Below are 18946 nucleotides of genomic sequence, written 5' to 3'. Positions count from 1 at the left end.
TTTGAGTTGTTTATCGATTTTAGTCTCATCTTCAGGAGGTAAAATGTTGCTCAATGAGGTTAAGATCTGGTGATTGACTTGTCCAAACTAAAACCTTCCACTTTTCCCCTGATGAAGTCCTCTGTACTGTTGCTAGTGTGATTTGGGTAATTTTCTTGTTGCATGATGAAGATTCTTACAGTTCATTTGGATATATTTCTCTGTAAACTGGCAAACCGTATGTTTCTGTAGACTTCTGAATTCATTCTGCTGTTACCATCATGAGTTCCTTTATCAATAAAGATTAGCAGCCCTGAAGCAGCCCTGCAAGTCTAAGCCATGATACTACCACCACCATGTTTGACAAATGAGCTTGTATATTTTGAATCATGAGCAGATCCTTGGTATTCCCCCACTTTGGCCTTTACATGACGTTTGAAGAGGTTAATCTTGCTTCCATGACTTGTGGCTCATCTCTGTTTCTTTGAAATCCAATCTGACCTTCAGATTCTAACTGCTGATGAGTGGTTTGCATCTTGTTATATTCACAGCTCTTGTATTCAAAGTTTCTGGTTATCAGCTATTATTGTTTTCCTTGACTGACCTGTTCAGTGTCTAGCTCAGGACAACAGTAGTTTTTTTTCCCCAAAGCAATGCCTCTGATTTTTTTGCCTTTTCACAGCTTCAAAAATGCCTTGCTTTTCTCACATTGTAAAATCTTCCCGTTGGATTATCATTTCTAACAACAAATGCAGTCTTCACATGTGAAACTGAAGGCTAAAATCAACAGTAGATGTTCTATCTGATGAGCTATTTATTATTTAAACAATCAGTCTAACAAGACACACATGGGCAACAAAAAACACAGGTCAGTCACAGTTTTGCGGTCTAATAGAAAATGTACTATGTTGTTTAACACATCTATAAATAAATATTAGGAATTAAAAGCTGAAATTCTCCTCTCATATTTATCTTTTGCATCTTTTGATCTCAAATTCAAATATCTTTAGCATATAGCATAAGCAAATGAATTGGCTTTGTTGTTCCAATAGTTTCAGATGGGACTGTACTTAAAGATTATATATATATATGGATATATATGGATATATGTGTGTGTATATGTGTATATATATATGTGTATATATGTATATGTATATATATATGTATATGTATGTATATATATATATATATATATATATATATATATGTATATATGTATATATATATATGTATATATATATATATATACATATATATATATATATATACATATATATATATATATATATATATATATACACATAGACACACACACACACATACATACACACATTATTGTGGGCTTCTATATCCTACTGTGTGTTTTAAAACATTCTGCAATGTTCCTTTGTGGAGAGCTATGGATCTGATTTATGAACAAGTACACAGAAGAGGAGCATGAACCAAAATAAATAGACAAATCAAACACACATAAAATTAAAAAATATATAAGTGACACTCAAACATTATAGAAATTTATCACCTAGAAAATTTCCCCTATACTGTATTGTATTTCCACCTCCAAAAGTCTGACGATTAAGAGAAGCCCACCCGTTTCCTGACCTCCTGCATCACTGGGGCAGCCAGACTGCGGGCTTTCTCTGCTCCCTTGGCTAACACACTCTCCAGGTGGCTCCTGTCAGCCTTCAGTCTCTGGATCTCAATTCTGATGGGCTCCAGTCTCTGTACCACAGCTTCTGCCACCACAGATTTGTACTTGCCAGTGTCCAGCCCTGTGGCTAACCTGACCACATCCTCTACAGTCTGGCCAGTGACAGTAGCATGGATGGACACCAGATTGGCTACACCTGGCCGGCCCACAGGATCAAAGGTGACCTCCGATGTAAAATCAGTCACAGCTCTGCGGATTTTAAATACTATGTCATCAGGGGTGTCCGTAAGGAATATCGTGGCTAACTTCTGTGGATCGGACTTCGACATCTTACAGGAGGGATCTCTTAAAGATTTGACCTTCCGTGTAGAACCTGACAGGGAAAGAACAAAGATCAAATCAATGCTAAAATGTAGCTTTGAATACACAACATTCTGATTTGAAGTAAACTTCACAGAATATACATGAGTAATGGTTTAAAAAATGTAAAAAAAAAAATAATTTATCTTCACCCTAGTCGTGCCATGACAGACAAAATCATGATAGCTGATACTTTGATATAGTGCCTAATAAATGTCATGAATAATGGGGTTTTTTTTTTGTTTTTTTAATGGAAGTGACATAGAGGTCCAGTTTAGGGCACAAAATTAAACTAGAGGTATTTTTTTAAATCAAGAAATATATAAATAAAATAATGAGCACTGTTCCAGACCAAGTTCCCCTCATTACCCCATCAAATTTAGGTGGAGAAATTGCCAATCTATTATCTCTCCGTTATGCTGAAAGAAGAGGAAGGAGAAAGTCCTTTAATCAAAGTGCCATGGAATGCATGATTGGTTTCATATTGTGTTCTTATGATGCAGATAATTGAAGAGCATAAAAGGGGCTCCAGGAAGAGCTTGTCCTGCTTCTATTTTAACATAGCCATCTGACTGACCAAGTAAAAGGATACGTTTGCTCGTGTACGGCTGATTGACTGCATGCGTGCATGTGAACACACAAATGAAACGCACACTGCTCAAGTCACTGAGAGAAACACTAAGCACGCATTTAATTAGTGCTGACTGCATACGCTCATGCTCACTGAGTCAGTGTGTGAATCATCTTAAATGTCTTCTCTTCTGCTTTTAAGTAGATTCAAGATCATAGATCTGAACTTATAAGAGGAAAACAGGTTACTGAGGATAAAGCAAAGCAGTTTACTAAAACAAAATGTTGTCACTTACTAAGTAGAGCACGAGGTTCAGGAAAAAGTTCTCCATAACTGTTGTTGAAGATACGAGCTAGGTCCTGGGCTAATTCTAAATGCTGGATCTGATCCTCCCCGACCGGTACAAATGTGGATCTGCACAGAACATTAATAGTCAAAATCTTAAATCAAATCATCAACAATATTGACACAGTGTGCAACAAATCCAACAGGTCTTACTTATAGAGTAATATGTCTGCAGCCTGCAACACGGGGTAGGTATACAAACCAACACTTCCTTCATTCTTCTGCTTGCTCTTCATCTAGGAGGAGAGAAGAGCAGCGAGAGAGAAGTAATAGTAATCCATGTGGATAAAAATACACAGAAGAAAAAAAATGGAAAGGCAACCACAGAACATTGAAACTCCTGGTAGAAACTGTCTATTTGCTCATCTGTACAACAATCTCTCTCTCTCTTTCACACGTTAACACATGCAGGCTGCATTCAAAGGCCGTTTTCCGCCACGTTTAACATGCACTCAGCTGTTGAGTAAACAGCAAGGCCTTTTCCCTGCAGCGAAGAGAGGCTGCTGCCTGAGCATTCCAACACACACACACACACAATAAAACTGAGCTGCGCTTTGGGAAAATCAGACACCTCTCCATCCCTGCCAGGTGCAGAGACACAGTACAGCAGGCTGGTATGAGAAGCCAGATAAAAACCCAGACATTAGATCTGCGACTAGACATGATCTCCTTCCAGCATTTTTTTATTTTGACTTTGATTTAATAAAGAAATAGTTCTTTGCTGAACAAGTAGAACCATTACCTTCCACTGAGGAAGGTGGCGCAGGCGAGGCATGCTCGTCAGGCAGCCCAGGATCCAAGAGAGCTCAGCATGCTCCGAAACCTGCACAGGATAGAAGGACAGAATCACACACAAGCACAGAACAGATAAGAACCAATACTGATGTTGGTTTCATCAAAAAGCCTACTGTATATATTCATATAGTGGAATAAATCGTGAGATAACCTGTCTGTTTGACTATGAAGAGAACAGCAGTCTTTCAGCATACACAGAGACACATATTCATACAAACACACAGGCAAACAGCCCATTACACACACAAACAGATGGGCACACATTAAAACAGGCACGCATACACACACACAAGCACACAGACAGCACACACATGCACACAGCACACCTCCAAACAGATCCCCAGTTAGGAGCCTCTCTCTCCCTCATCTGGCCTAATAACACTAATGCCATTAAATCAGCCCATCCTCTGGGGCTTAAAGAGTATGGACACTTAAAGAGGTCTTTGCCTCATGCTAAAACCATGTGAGCGAACTCTCATGCAGGACTTTTTGGCAGTGCACATCCTGCCAAAAACTCCAGTTGAGAGAGAAAGAAAAGAGGCACTAAACTTCTGCTTCAGAGGATTAAAGTTTATGGGTCCTGGCGACGTGGCCGCCATCTCCCTCGATTACAAAGAGATTCTAAAGACCCTGATGTAAACCGTGGCAGGAATGAACATTAGGAGCAATTTTACACCACGTTGTGAAGTATTTGTTTGAGCCAAGCTAATATATGTGAAAAGGTGTGAGGAGAATAAGTGAAGAAAATGAAACGATTCCATTTACAAATACAAAACAACAGACGGTAAAATGGTTGCTGTCTGCATTTAACTCAGTAGTCTGCACCAACTTAGTAAAAGAAAGAGTCATGAAGGGCTCCAGAGTGCAAAACATAAATATTGATTATTCTTCACCCATATCAACATATTCAGTTGAGATGAGAGCCTGCATTTTATATACACTTAGATTTATGGCCTGGTTTCTGTAACTCCAAAACTGACAGAAATATTCATATAAATCTCACTCTCTGGTGTGTGGATATTATTCCCGTAAAAAGGGGTGTAACCTCAAGACACACACACACACACACAAGATCTGACTGATTTCAGATTGTCACCATTTTTTCAATGAAGTCAAGTGTTTTCTTTGGACGGCACTTTTATTTTTACATGTGGAACAGTCCTGTGCTAGTGTGTTCAATGGGAGGTCTTCAGCCCTGCCAAGATATGTGGCATGAAGTTAAACTGGAATAAAAACAGAAGTGTGGGAGAGTGTGTGTGTGCGCATGTCTGTGTGTGTGTGTAGGTATGTGTGTATAAGAATACCATGCAAACAGAACAACTCTACTCATCCAGTTAGTGTCTTGCAACTTCTACCACATCTAATAAGTGCACATACATGCATGCACAGGCATACACACACACACACACACACACACATCAGGTATCTGAAAACAAGACCTGCCCAAAGCTCATCCTTGAAAAAAGGTTAGATGAACCGTTTTTTAAAACTGAGTCGCTGAGTTGCTGCATACTGTAAGTCTATTATTATCGTCTCTGCTTACTTCATGTGGCTTTCTTTGAAGTAAATGATGGAAATGGTTTTGAACATTTTCACTGACTAGAGAAATTTGTGGAGCCCATGGTTAAGATAGACATCAGTTAAGCAAAATAAGCATTGAAACAAACCTCAATTAAATAAACATTTACTGATGGCAAGGATTCTCGCTGACTCTTGATCGGTGTGCATGATAAATTAATCATCTGGATGACAACAAGCCATTTATCATTTTCTTGTCGAGTTAAATATAAACAAGCAATAAAAACAACCACATACATCTAGATCTGGAGTGAAAAGTGAAGGTTTATTCCTTGTGTTCTGACATTAGTGCTTTTGATTTTATATCATGTTTGAAAAAGTGTGTTTGACTCTTATTATAGCATCAGGAAAACCTGCTGTGTTGTACAGAGAGATGTGTGCAACTGACCACAGACTGCTGGAAAAGGATGGAGCGTGTGGGGTCAATGCCACAGGCCAGCAGGCTGGCTGCCATGTCCAGGATATTGTTCTGTAGTGATTCTGGGTTCTGAGGCTGGGTGATGGAGTGCAGATCAACTATGCTGTACAACACTGAGCTGTAGTCGTTCTGCATGGCCACCCAGCTCTCCAGAGCTCCGAGGTAGTTCCCCAGGTGAGGAATCCCAGTGGGCTGGATTCCTGAAAACACACGTCCTTCATGGAAGCCCTGCAGAGACAGAAAGAGAGACAAAGAGAGTAATAAAACAACAATAAAACATCTCCATATCTCTTAGGAATAAGGCATGACAACATTCCTAACACATATAGATGATACAGAAATGAAAATAACAAAAGATACATTAGGGAAAAAAAAGATACAGGGGAGAACTGACAAATGAGGATACACCTGCACTGACCCCGGAAAGTTAGCCTGAGAAACACAAGGAATTCTGTGCAATAGTTTAGAGCTGTTATCAAATTAATGAATCTGAAGTGTCTCACACACAGGCTCTGTCCCACTGGTGAAGGAGCAGCAGAGCTGAAGCAGTCCCTGGCCAATGAAAACACTCCATCTCCAGCCAATGAGAGTGTTTTAATAGGTGCGTGTTTAAGGGCTAACATTCACAGCAGAGACGCAACAAAAGAACTCTACAAAAAGGAAAAGGTCTGGACATTACACATCATAAAGCTATTCAGGAAAACTTTAACCGATTTCAGTATACAAAGACTGTGAATAGGGTTCCTGCTTTTCCCCCTCTTTTAAGGGAAGCAACACGCAGCTTCCTAACTAATGGATCCCTCTGTAAATACGGTTCGAAGTAAGCCAGGCTGCAGTCAGGTCTGGCACTGCTTACTGAGAGAGTGCCAGGCTAAGCAGCTTGATCCCGTGTAGTCGTGGCACTTTGCCCATCCCTCAGCACAGTGAGCTGAGGTGAAAAGGGCACAGGGAAAAGTAGAGGGCATTGTAGACTTACCAGCACAAGAAAGAAAGAGAACTACATTCAGTAAAGAAATAATGATAAGGATACAGATGCTAAAACATAACATGATGCACTTTTCTGAGCAATTGTCATTTAAAAATCCATTGGTATTCACTGTGACTGACTGGGTGTTAAAATCCATTTTAAATTCTTGTAAATTCATTTGTCTTCACTAACTGCTTAATCCTGATCAGGGTCTTGGTGGATTCTTAGCCTACATCGATAATACTGGACATAAGATGGGAGAATCACTCTGTATGGGACACCAGATCATCACATGCCACTGTACACACACACATACACACACCTCGGGCAATTCAGCATAGCCAATCCACCTACCAACATATTTTTGTACAGTGGAATTGAAACTGAAGAACCTAAAGGAAAGCCACAAAGACAACATAGAACACACCGCACAGACAGTAACCCTAGCTTAGGATTTAATTATGGACCTGGGAGCTGTGAAGCTACAGCGCTACCCAGTGCATCAACATGCTGGCCATATTATTGGTAAATGCTGAATAAAATATGTATTCTAATATGCATGGTGTGTTGATGATGATGACGATGAGAGGTATGGCATGTTTACCTTATATTACCTAATATATGTATGTTACATTCAACAAGTGAGAAAAATCAAACTTCAGTTCTATTCTTTAAATGATAACATGAGCTGAAGCTATGTCCTCCTTTCAAATAATATTTCTCAGAGTGTGAGACTACATGGAACCATACAAGCACAGCTTCAAGTTTTCACATTAAAGGACACATTATGGCCTGTTGAAAGTCTGATATTACCGCCTGATCCAAGGTTATTTTGGCTGACAGCTAGTCTCCATCTCCCAGCACATCTCCCAGAGTTATTAAGCAGCCAGCCTGAAGAAAGGAACAGCTTATTAATGCTGTAGCTAAGTGAGCAGTGATTGCGCAGTGGCTTGGATGCAGAGGGCCTCTCAGAGGTGTCAGGAGTGATTTTAGGGCAGACTGTCTGAGTCTGGCTAATGTGTGTTCTCACCTCGCTCTGACAAACCAAACGCATGTTTCCCTTTCCCCTTCAGGCAGCCATTACCCTCTCAGACATGGTAATGTGTCATTTGAGACAATCATGTGTAAGCCGAAACATGGCTAACCCTAACTACCGAAGGAATAATCATACTATCAGACCTCAAATCTACCAACACCTAGACATGTCTGAATATTATGAAGGAAGTAAAAGTCTGATTCCTTTACTAAAGCCTAACCTAACTGCTTTATGAAAAATTGGTAACAATTAAGTTAAAGCTTCGCATGCCTCCACAGCAGAGTCTCTGTGCTTCAATGCTGAATGCCAAAGCTGCAGGGGGTTAAAATGTATTCCTAACAAGCCTGTGTCTCTCATTATTTATATCACTGACCCGTCTAAGAACTTGGGAGAACTTGCCAGGTGCCGTTTCTCCGACGGGGAAATGTTCAGAGGTGTTCACACTGAGAGCGGACCAGATGCAGATGGAAACTCGCATTCCCCTCAAACATGCTGCCCTTTCCTTTTTTCACACTTTTTTTCTTTTAGAAGCTCATTAACAGTAATGGTATTCTTCTCTTTCTGAATCCTCAGGCCTAATCAGCTCAGGTGAAGTACACACTGTTCCTGTACATACACTCAATGTCCTAGCTCATTACACTGCTGCTCTTCCTCATGTCCTCAGTACCAGGTGGATTTGGTGGATTTTTTTTAATGCATCTCGACAACTAATGAATTATAAACAACTTCTTAAAAAGTCAAGACAAAGGAAAAGCTGTGGAGAAGGAAACATACTGTGCAAAAATAAATCAGAATCAATCAGGACAACATGCCCATTTTCAGGCACCGCAAAAAGCCCAATATACAGTAGGTACATGACCTCACTGTACAACAACTGTCTCAATTATTCTTTCTCTGTCTTCATCTATCGAGGTAGGCATTAACTCGACAGGTTTAAATAGCCACCCACTTTCCATTACCTCCATATCTTTCTGCAAGTCCTGACAAGTCACTTCCTTTCCCTTGGTTTGTTCCTGATGACACATGGCAGGTTTATAGTTGTAACTTGGTGCGTTCTCTCCTCGTATTTTACACGCACAGGCGCGACGCAGCTCTACCGGAGCAGGTGATGAAAGTTCTCTCCAGCAACATCTAGCATATGGTGTAAGCATTAGCCTGTAGTGTGTCTAAGTGTGCGACACCAACATATGAATACCGCTTTTTATACTTGTGCAGTTTGTTGAAATATTTGGCCTTTGTAAGAGAGAATCTGTGTATGTTCATACACTGTATGTACATTCAAGCTGTACTCGTTTGTAACACTTGCCTTCTGCAGAAAGATTTCACAGGAGGTCAGAGCAAGTTTGTTTACAATCAATCATCCCATCCTGGATTTCCAATAAAAGAAAAGTCCAGGGGACACTGTAGTGTTTCAGTTTCATCCGTAATGCATGGCTCATTTCCACACAGCGAAGATGCTGGAAACATGAGCAATAGGGATGGAAAACCAGCGTCAGATCCACCACTATGCAAACAGCATTAGCTCCAAAACCAGCTCCCCAGAATGCTAAAGACTGGATTTGCTGGTTAGGAAAAAACTATTGGATGCTATAATTTATTGTATTTTCAAAGGCTTCCTTTGCTCTTGTGTTAGTTCACACACAGACTCTTTTTTCCTTTAGAACAAATATGAATCCCTCAATAATACAACAAGGTTTGGGTATACATGTTGGACATGTGCAAATATGTATAAATGTCTAAAAATAAAATGTGTTAAGTGCTAGAGAAATGCTGTTGGAGAAAAAAAATATATTAATGCTCTCATTTTAATAGGTTATGGTTTTTGCAGTAATTAACTTAAACAGAGATTTGTATAGTGGATGTTTCACATAAACATAAAAAAAACAACTAATTGTAATTTTATCATTTTCATTGTCACTGCTTTGTAACAGCTGTAAATCAGTTCCTGTAGGTTTTCAGTGACAACAAAGTCTTCGAGATGGAGGTTTCTCAGTAACATGAGAAGCTCAAATTTTTGTCTCAACTTCAAAAGAAAGTTTGAAAGAAAGAAAGAAAGTTTGAAAGAAAGAAAGAAAGTTTGAAAGAAAGTTTGAAAGAAAGTTTGAAAGAAAGTTTGAAAGAAAGAAAGTTTGAAAGAAAGTTTGAAAGAAAGTTTGAAAGAAAGAAAGAAAGAAAGAAAGTTTGAAAGAAAGAAAGAAAGAAAGTTTGAAAGAAAGAAAGTTTGAAAGAAAGTTTGAAAGAAAGAAAGAAAGTTTGAAAGAAAGAAAGAAAGTTTGAAAGAAAGAAAGTTTGAAAGAAAAAGTTTGAAAGAAAGTTTGAAAGAAAGAAAGTTTGAAAGTTTGAAAGAAAGTTTGAAAGAAAGAAAGTTTGAAAGTTTGAAAGAAAGAAAGTTTGAAAGAAAGAAAGAAAGTTTGAAAGAAAGAAAGTTTGAAAGAAAGAAAGTTTGAAAGAAAGAAAGTTTGAAAGAAAGAAAGAAAGAAAGAAAGAAAGAAAGAAAGAAAGAAAGTTTGAAAGAAAGTTTGAAAGAAAGAAAGTTTGAAAGAAAGAAAGAAAGTTTGAAAGAAAGAAAGAAAGAAAGAAAGAAAGAAAGAAAGAAAGAAAGAAAGAAAGAAAGAAAGAAAGAAAGAAAGAAAGAAAGAAAGAAAGAAAGAAAGAAAGAAAGAAAGAAAGAAAGAAAGAAAGAAAGAAAGAAAGAAAGAAAGAAAGAAAGAAAGAAAGGGATTATTAAACAGAAAGAACTATTTAAAGCTGCTATAATGCAAATGATAAATGTTTTGTGGATGCTAAACAGCATTAATTGTAACAAACCAAATAAAAATGTAATCTAGTAATAAAATATATAAACAGTTCCATTGGCAAATGGCTGTGGTATAAAAGGAATAAAACACCTCAGGATTCAGGACATCCACATTCTGCTGTTTTATTCTTTACTTAGTCAAGTGCTGGAGTTAGGTTTATGAAAGAGTGCAAACAATCGAAAATACTTGATGAAGACCAGTATAAAAAGAGATGGGTCAATATAGAACAGAAGACATGAAGTGCACTACAGCATCCTGAAAGAAGTATCCTCCACCACGGCAAATGATTCTCAGCCAGAAGAGTAAGCAGTCCATTTAGAGAAGAGAAAGACTGGGAAGAAAGGCACTACTCATACTGCTTCTACAATTCCTCCACTCCCTAGCAAGCAGAAAAACACACAGAACTCACTGTTAGTGTGTCAGTGTAGCTCTATGCACCCTATTAAAACAAGCATCACGCTGAAAAACATGGCCACTCGTGCAGCCTCACTCCCACACCCTCTCACCCGACCCTGCAGGACCAGCCTACCATCAAATCCTTGCTTCACTGAAATACTGAGCAGGGGAGAAAGTTTAGTGGTCCTACTGCTGCTTTTTAAAATTGTGATACAGTGGGGCACCGCATGATTTCTCGGCATTGAAACACACTCAGCTTGAAGCAAAGTGCGAATGACCTAAAATAAAAACAGTGCAAGCAGAATGAAAGGGATCTGGGGGGGAGGGAAAAAAAAGAGAGACGCAGCGAGCGGCTGAACAGGCAGTACAGAGAGAGAGAGAGAGAGAGCGAGAGAAAGGGAGAGAAAGGGAGAGAGAGAGGTATTTTAGGGGAAGGAGGGCAGTGTTCATGAGGTGGTGGGGGGTGGGGGTTGACTTAGAAGACGGAACGTTTGATTAAATCTGCGGTTGACATTTTGGACAGGTGAGATTGATGAGGTTCCTCTGTGCTTCACACTGTGCAGAGAGTGCAGGGAGAGGAACAGAAACGTGCAGTGTGGAGAGCCAGGGCCAGGGGCCCTCTCGCACCGTGGGGTCCCCAACCTGATTAATGGTGCTGAAGTCCCTTCAAAAACAGCGCTTGCAGGAGAAAGGGTTGCGCCGCTCTCCAAAAATAACCAGGCCAGGACAGCTGCACCAGTACGCACCGCTGCTCGACAAGCCCATGGGGCCAGAGGCCTAAAGCAGAGTCAGAGCCGTTTAGCACTGCTGACTTTTATTACTATACCATCCACACACTGCTGATCATCTTACAATAGCCCCTAAATAGATTATTATTGTAAAGGTTTATTATTAAGACAAGTATTTGTATAGAAATAAAAATGAGCACCCTTGAGCATCAGGCATTAAAGATACAGACATTCAGTAGTTACGTAATGACACAAAAACTACAGCTTTTGTCCATCACTATTGAACACTTTTACCAAATAAAATGAAATGCCAACTGACTTTTTAACTGTAAGGGAAAAGCCTGAGGTATTACCCAACTAATAACACTTTAGTCACATAAAACTCACGGCAAAGCAGAAATAACCTACACACACACCTCATAAATTAATCAATATATAATTACGGTAATACTCAGGTGTAGCTCCGGCCAACATCCTATTCTCCCCCTCGCCATCTTTCCCCATTGCTCACGCTGTCTAATTTCCTCCAGTACAAGCAGCGAATGTTGACTTGAATGCAACCCAAAAGTGTGATACCAGATAGTCTCCTGGTACATTTTAATTAAAAACGTCAGATTTCCTGAACGTGCAAGTCTACATGGAGGATGATGCAAGACACAACCAAGACTCCAGAGGAGTTCAGAGCCAAAACACAATGACTGAATTATCTGGAAAAAAAATTAAATAAAATTATTATTATATATATATATATATATATATATATATATATATATATATATATATATATATATATATATATATATATATATATATATATATAACACTTTTTCTTTAAAGTCTACAAAATCTAAGGAATGTCTTTAAGGCTGCATTGATACTTCACTGTGATGGACCTAAAAATAACAATGCAGAGTGAGTTAAAGTGCTTAAGTGACATGTAAAAACAAATTATTATGACATAAATGATATAATTCATTTAATAAGGCCTGCTTGATGTACGGTTCTCTTCCTCTTGTTCTTTCTCCTGCGTACTGCCGAGAGTCGGGTTAATGGTTTTAGCTGACATGAGAGTGAGTACGTCTGGAGCTTATGGAGAATTAGGATCCGTTTCCTCTGTGTAAAGGCGCAGGGCTGACATGACTGATATCAGCCATTAAGACCACAGGCGATTAAGAGCTGCATAGGGAACACTATGTTTTATCACACAGTCAGAGATCTCAGCCCACAGAGGCCCATTGCCATGCAATACAACACGCACAAGGCCAAGCAGAACAATTTCAAATATTCACTTAGTGAAGGAAAAAAAATAAGAAGAAGTGAAAATTACTTTAGCCCATGTAAATGGAGTATTACACCCCTCATCTATAGATCATTACAGACAGCCAAGTAATATAGAACAGGACTTTTCTTTAAACAAAAGGTTTGATATTAAAACTAAAGTGCAGTGTGATGTGAGAGAATGACAAATTTAATACTGACTTTTAAAAATGAACAAAAAAAATTTTCTTTTTAAATAAAAAGTTAAGAAAATCTTTGGGAATTTGGGGAAATCTGTTATGTAAGCTGAAATCAAAACCCATGTCATTTTTTCCCCCAAAATGTTTACTTGCCATCTGAGATTTTATTAGGTTAAGTTTCCCGTTCCAGACATTCTGAACATGGAGCATATAGTTCACCTCAATATTGCTCTACCATGGCTAAAATGTCTTTTCATAAACTTTCTCTGCCAAGAATACAATCAATGTTTTGACGCACATAACACCCTGGGGCATTGTGAATGTCCACGCTTGTGTTCAGTCGGCCACATTTGGAGAAAATTAAAACAAAAAAAAACGAAAACACCTCGTTTCTAATGTTGTTGCTGTTAATGAAGGGGTGATGTGATGGTTTCGAGGGCTTTGCCACTAGATCTGTGTAGCCTTCACCCCCTGCCGTCACGGCACACACCTCTCCAGCATCCCTAGTGACACGCTGCCTAACAAAACACAGACGGGCTGGCGGTCAGCACACATTCCATCACACAGAGCGCGCTGCAGCCTTCAAGCAACTCAGCTCGTCAATCATGCAGAGAGACAGGCCTGAGCTGCAAAGGTGCACTTCAAACACTCCAGAGCACACTTACGCCTCTGTAATTAGCCCATTGTACTACTTAATCTCAGCTGCAACTGAAACAAGTGACTCGGGCTAACAGTGCATTAACATACTCAGGTGTACTTTGTTCCTGGAGGTGTGAGGCATTTTAATAGGAGAAAATAAGAAAAAAAAAATAATAATAATAATAATAATTCTATACATATTTTTTAATTAATTTTTTTTCTGAGAACACCAGGCTCATATGCTCATATATTTAGCCTTCTTATGATCTTAATCATTCTTTGTTTTAAAATAAGTAGGGCGCAAAAGAAAAATGATCCCAAACACTTGACTTGGTGTCAAATACTGACCAGAGCCCTGGGAATTTCAGACATTCACATCTTTTAAAAACTTTCTGAATCACTCAGTGGCAACTATATTAGATACCCCTATGTTATACCTACATGTACATTTACTGGTCACAGATGCACTTTATAAAGTTAGGCAATCACTAACTGCTCTCCTATTCAACAGTCTGTCTGCAATCCTCTGCCCAAACAGCAAAGGAGTCTCAATGTTTTTCTCAAACATTGAGAAATCAATCTCAAACATTTTTCATTTTTAATCTTAAACACCATAGCATTCATTATTACCATTATTGCTATACACTGTATGGGCAACAGTTTGTGGACACCTGACTATCACACCCATATGTGTTTCTTCCCCAAACTGCTGCCACAAAGTTGGAAACAGACAATTACCTAGAATTTCTTTGTATGCTGTAGCTTTGCAATTTTCCTTCACTGAAACTAAGAGGCCCAAATGTGTTCCAGCATGGCAATGTGCACAAAGTGAGTTCCAAGAGGAAGAAGTTGAGTGTCCTGCACAGAGCCCTGACCTCAACCCCACTGAACACCTTTGGGATGAATTGAGGCCCCAACTGCACCCCAGGCCTCCTCACTCGACATCACTGCCTGACCTCACTAATACCCTTGGGGCTAAATGAGTGCAAATCCCCACAACCACACTCCAACATCTAGTGTAGAGCCATCCCAGAAGTGGAGCTTATTATAATAGAAAAGAGGAATAAATCTTTAATGGGATGTTCAGAAAGCACACATTTTATACCTATACAGTGCATCACAGAGCTAAAATTGCACCCAAAAATAATATCCACTTTGCTATGTTCTCATGTAAAATGATTGTCCAGATGAAAATACTAAACTGGATTTCATGTCCAACTTTCATACAACACCTAAGCATTTTAATATTTTTAAAGATATATATAATCACAATTGTTCAGCAAAGAGATACATTACACTTGAGCTAGTTAATTGTATAGCACTTCTAACAATGGTCATGGTCTCAAAGCAGCTTTACAGAAGTATAGAAACATAACAGAAGTATAGAAAAGTATTAAATTATTAAAAGAATTAAACTAAAATTTTATACATTCGAAATTTACCAAATTACTAACACAGAAGTCATAAATATAAACATTGTTAACAGAATTTATACCTAAAAATAGGGTGCCTAAGACATGCAGTACTGTACTTCAAACAGGAAAAAAAAAAAAACTATTTCAGCCATTTGACTTTGCTGTGATCTTGGCCCTGTTTGGATTAGTCCAATATCTACTCAGTTCATCTGCTGGTTACAATAATAATTCCCAACAAATCTGACAAAACATTCAACATTCAATCCTGAAATCTCACACAGAGAGACAGACAGACAGACAGACAAAGTGTACGTGTCTGCAGTCAGACTTTCTCTACCTGTTTCTCTGCTCAATTTAAAAAGCTTTTTTTCTGCTGCTGCTTAAAGGGAAACACCACATCTCAGGCAGCCATACTGCACCTGCACTTTATCTTACCTTCCTACCTCAAACTGAGAGCTTTGCACTGATCCACTAAATGTACAGTTAATGTACATTATGTAGCATTTGTTCACTTTTATACACTATTACACGGTTAATGTTTCCTTTTGCTTAAAATTCTTATAATTTTCTTCTACATTGTTATGATTAATGTTGCACCAATGCAAATTCCTTGAACATGTAAAACCCATAGTACTTGTCCAATAAAGTGGATTGTGAAATGGATTACAATAGACAACTATAGATGTTATACTATAGATATATAAATAAAAGTCCTGTGGTCTGGAAAACACCCATAAAGGACCAGAGGGACCAATTCATACATTGTGCATGGAAAAAAAAGAGCAATAGTTTCTGTGTAAATGTACACAATTAAAAAATGTTCAATAGAATAATTCCTGGAATGTGGTGGTCTCACATGATGAGTATTTGCTCACAAGAAAATGGGCTATAGTCTACATACAAAGAGCACTATGAAGATGTAACATAGTGTATAGTGTATGTAATTAAACCCAGCCAGTTGCCACTAACCGTGTAATATTTTAAAAGACACATGGAATTTCTCATTGTGGGCAAAATGTGTGTGCAAATATTTTTTTTCTGCTCAACTGGTTATTCTATCATTTTTTGCAAATATCACCGCTAAATACTATAATTATAACAAGGGGAAAACAACATGTTATTAAATTATATATGTACAGCAAAAAGGTTTTATTTTTGGCACAAATAAGAATTTAGCAGGAATAAATTATGTCTGTTAAAGACCATCTTACAATAATTACTGCATAATATTGCACAAATTCTGTATGCTGATGACAGAATTGCTGTTTGGGTGATTTACCGCACATTTTTTTTATTTACGTTTCTTCACATAACATCGAATTAGTATTTATTATTATTTACTTTTTTCCTAAAATAAGCTTAATCTGACATAACTACACACAAGGACACATATACGAGCTGTTTATAGGTCAGTATGTCAACTTTAGTTCTTTAGATTTTAGTCCTTTTCTAGACAACTTATTGAAGGCCTTAGTGGAGTTCAAATAATAACTGAACAACTAGGTCTGTAAACAAGAAGTCAATTACCCTACTGAAGCTCCTACTTACAAACTTCACTGCAAGCTCTAATCTAATGTGCTCACTAATAACACTATGAAAACTCTGCAGAAAAACATCTCTTGGTTTTCATTCTTGTGAGGATCTAAACAGTTTTCACATCAGACTTAATGGTCAAATGTAAATCGTCAGCCTTGCTTAATGTTTTTGGCTGCAAACCCTAACTAATCCAACTATGTGACAACACAACCAATAAGGAAACTACAATGCATATGTAAGACAGTCAGGATCTCACAGTCAGAAAACATGTCTGAAGTTATATCATGCACAAATACACCGTGTCCGTTTATTAAGTGCTTTAAATAAAAACGCACACTACGAATACATAGAGTATTGAGATAAAACTAGTTCATACCTTCACTTCGGATGCCTTTTGACAGCAAAATGATCTTGTTTTAAGAGTGCTCGTTTGAATGAAACCTAAAAGACGATTCATGTTCCTGCTCATGGAGGCCGCCATCTTGAATTCCCACGCAACGGCTTGTACGGTGTCCCACAAGATCCAGTCGGTCCTTAACCAAACGTATTACAGCTCTCATTACATTTCTCCGTCCACAAGGGACGCAGTCTAACATGGTCAAGTATGTGACCTAATATTTGTACACAATTAACGATGGCCTGAACGAAGATAAATGAATGAATGAATATTTATTTTAATGAATAAATGAAAATTTTAGCATTTGTATGCAAACTACATAACCTATATTAATTATTTTAATACAACCGAATTTAAAGTCACCTAATGATTTAAGCATTTGTCTATTAAAGATTGGCATTGCATAGCTGCTTTGCAATCCTCACTCTGCCTTACTGGATTATCCCCAGGCCTGGTAAATCTTACAGCTTTCTGAGTTCAGATCCTTTATTATTCTTTCAGTCACATCTGCTGTTAATTTGTCCCACCTTTACATCTGGTTGTATTTGTATAATTCCATATTCAGGATCATCTCCTCTGGCAGTCAGCATTCTGTCTCATGAAACTCCAGTATCAGTATGTAGATATAGCAGAGGAACTGTCTGTGCTGTGCAGTGTCTTTTACCCCCCTGCCCTCATCCAGACGTATAGCCTCTGGGCTCTGTTTCCTGGCCACCCAAGTAAATATTTTTCACTTTGCACCTCCATTATGAAGTTTTTGCTAGAGAAAAGAGCATGATTTTTTCTTCACTTGCCCTTTGCTTTTCCTGTCCAGGAAAGATAGGTGAATTAAACTCCAGCTTCTTTGCATATTTCACACTACTCTAATTCCTGGAAGAGATTTTTTTTTGTACAGTGGTAAAGGCTGTATTTAGGCAGTATCAGGAATACTGTTGTTCTATTTAAAATATAATATTTGTTTTGATTAGTTTAATACTTTTCTGCTACTGCATAATTCATTATCTGCATTATTAAAGTAAAATAGTGGAAAATACAACAACAACAAAAAAAGTAAGAAAGCCCTTTTACTGGTATGTGTGTCCAAACATTTTGACTGTTAGTGAACCTTAACATAATGTGAAAAAGCTTTTCTTATTCATAGTCAGACTATGCTCTAGCTATTCATTGGGAAAGGCTTGTGTTTAAAAATCTGTAAAAATTGGTCACAGACACAACCATGCACCAATGCAATAAGAATAGAGTTGCACTAGAAATAGAATTATCCGTACAGGTAGCAAAGGATATAAAGAAAAATATATAGAAAATATAAAAATATAAAAAGTAGTATATTGTAGTAAATGTCACATTGTGGTTTGTTTGTTTGTTTGGTTGGTTGGTTGGTTGGTTGTTGGTGTTTGATTGATTGACTGATTTTGCCAGGCTCTTGCCATAAAGAAACTATGCTAGAACATAGTTTATATTGGGCAGTCATTAAACCATCAGTTTTCATAATAGGAAGTTCATTATTATGACATTAAGTACATAGAGTCACTACTGAAATAATAATAATAATAATAATAATAATAATAATAATAATAATAATAATAATAATAATAATAATAACCCGTGCAGGCGGAAAACTGTCTATCTACCAAGTGCATGTCTTTCATCACTCTCTGTGCTCACTAATTGTTCATCTCCTCACCACAGATCTACGTGCATTACCTTTCAGCTCTTCTAAAAGTTCCTGCAAGGTCTCCTTCCCATGCCATACTGGAGTGTATTATGATCAGGGCCTATTGACCGCACCTCCTGAGCTGAGGATTGGATAGGCTGCTTGGTGGTGATCGACAGTCCACCTGTGATAATAGAAGCAGGCAGGGGGTCTGGGGAGCTCTGGG

The 18946-nt window shown here is 38.1% G+C and overlaps 1 protein-coding gene across 1 annotated transcript; it reads right to left on the bottom strand.

The window, feature by feature from the left end:
• Positions 1-1285: 1285 nt before the first annotated feature.
• On the bottom strand, positions 1286-17157 carry wars2 (tryptophanyl tRNA synthetase 2, mitochondrial). Its single transcript, XM_058391258.1, has 6 exons — positions 17046-17157; positions 5668-5925; positions 3649-3729; positions 3060-3142; positions 2857-2975; positions 1286-2003 (listed from the first exon to the last, which is right to left on the bottom strand). The coding sequence occupies exons 1-6, from the start codon at positions 17148-17150 to the stop codon at positions 1555-1557; spliced, it is 1095 nt and encodes a 364-aa protein (XP_058247241.1). The 5' UTR covers positions 17151-17157; the 3' UTR covers positions 1286-1554.
• Between the last annotated feature and the right edge of the window lie 1789 nt (positions 17158-18946).

The sequence above is a fragment of the Hemibagrus wyckioides genome, linkage group LG06, assembly GCF_019097595.1.
Source record: "Hemibagrus wyckioides isolate EC202008001 linkage group LG06, SWU_Hwy_1.0, whole genome shotgun sequence".
NCBI classification, from domain to species: Eukaryota; Metazoa; Chordata; class Actinopteri; order Siluriformes; family Bagridae; genus Hemibagrus; species Hemibagrus wyckioides.
The sequence above is the reverse complement of the archived record's forward strand: the minus strand, read 5'-3'. Positions and strand labels throughout refer to the sequence as shown.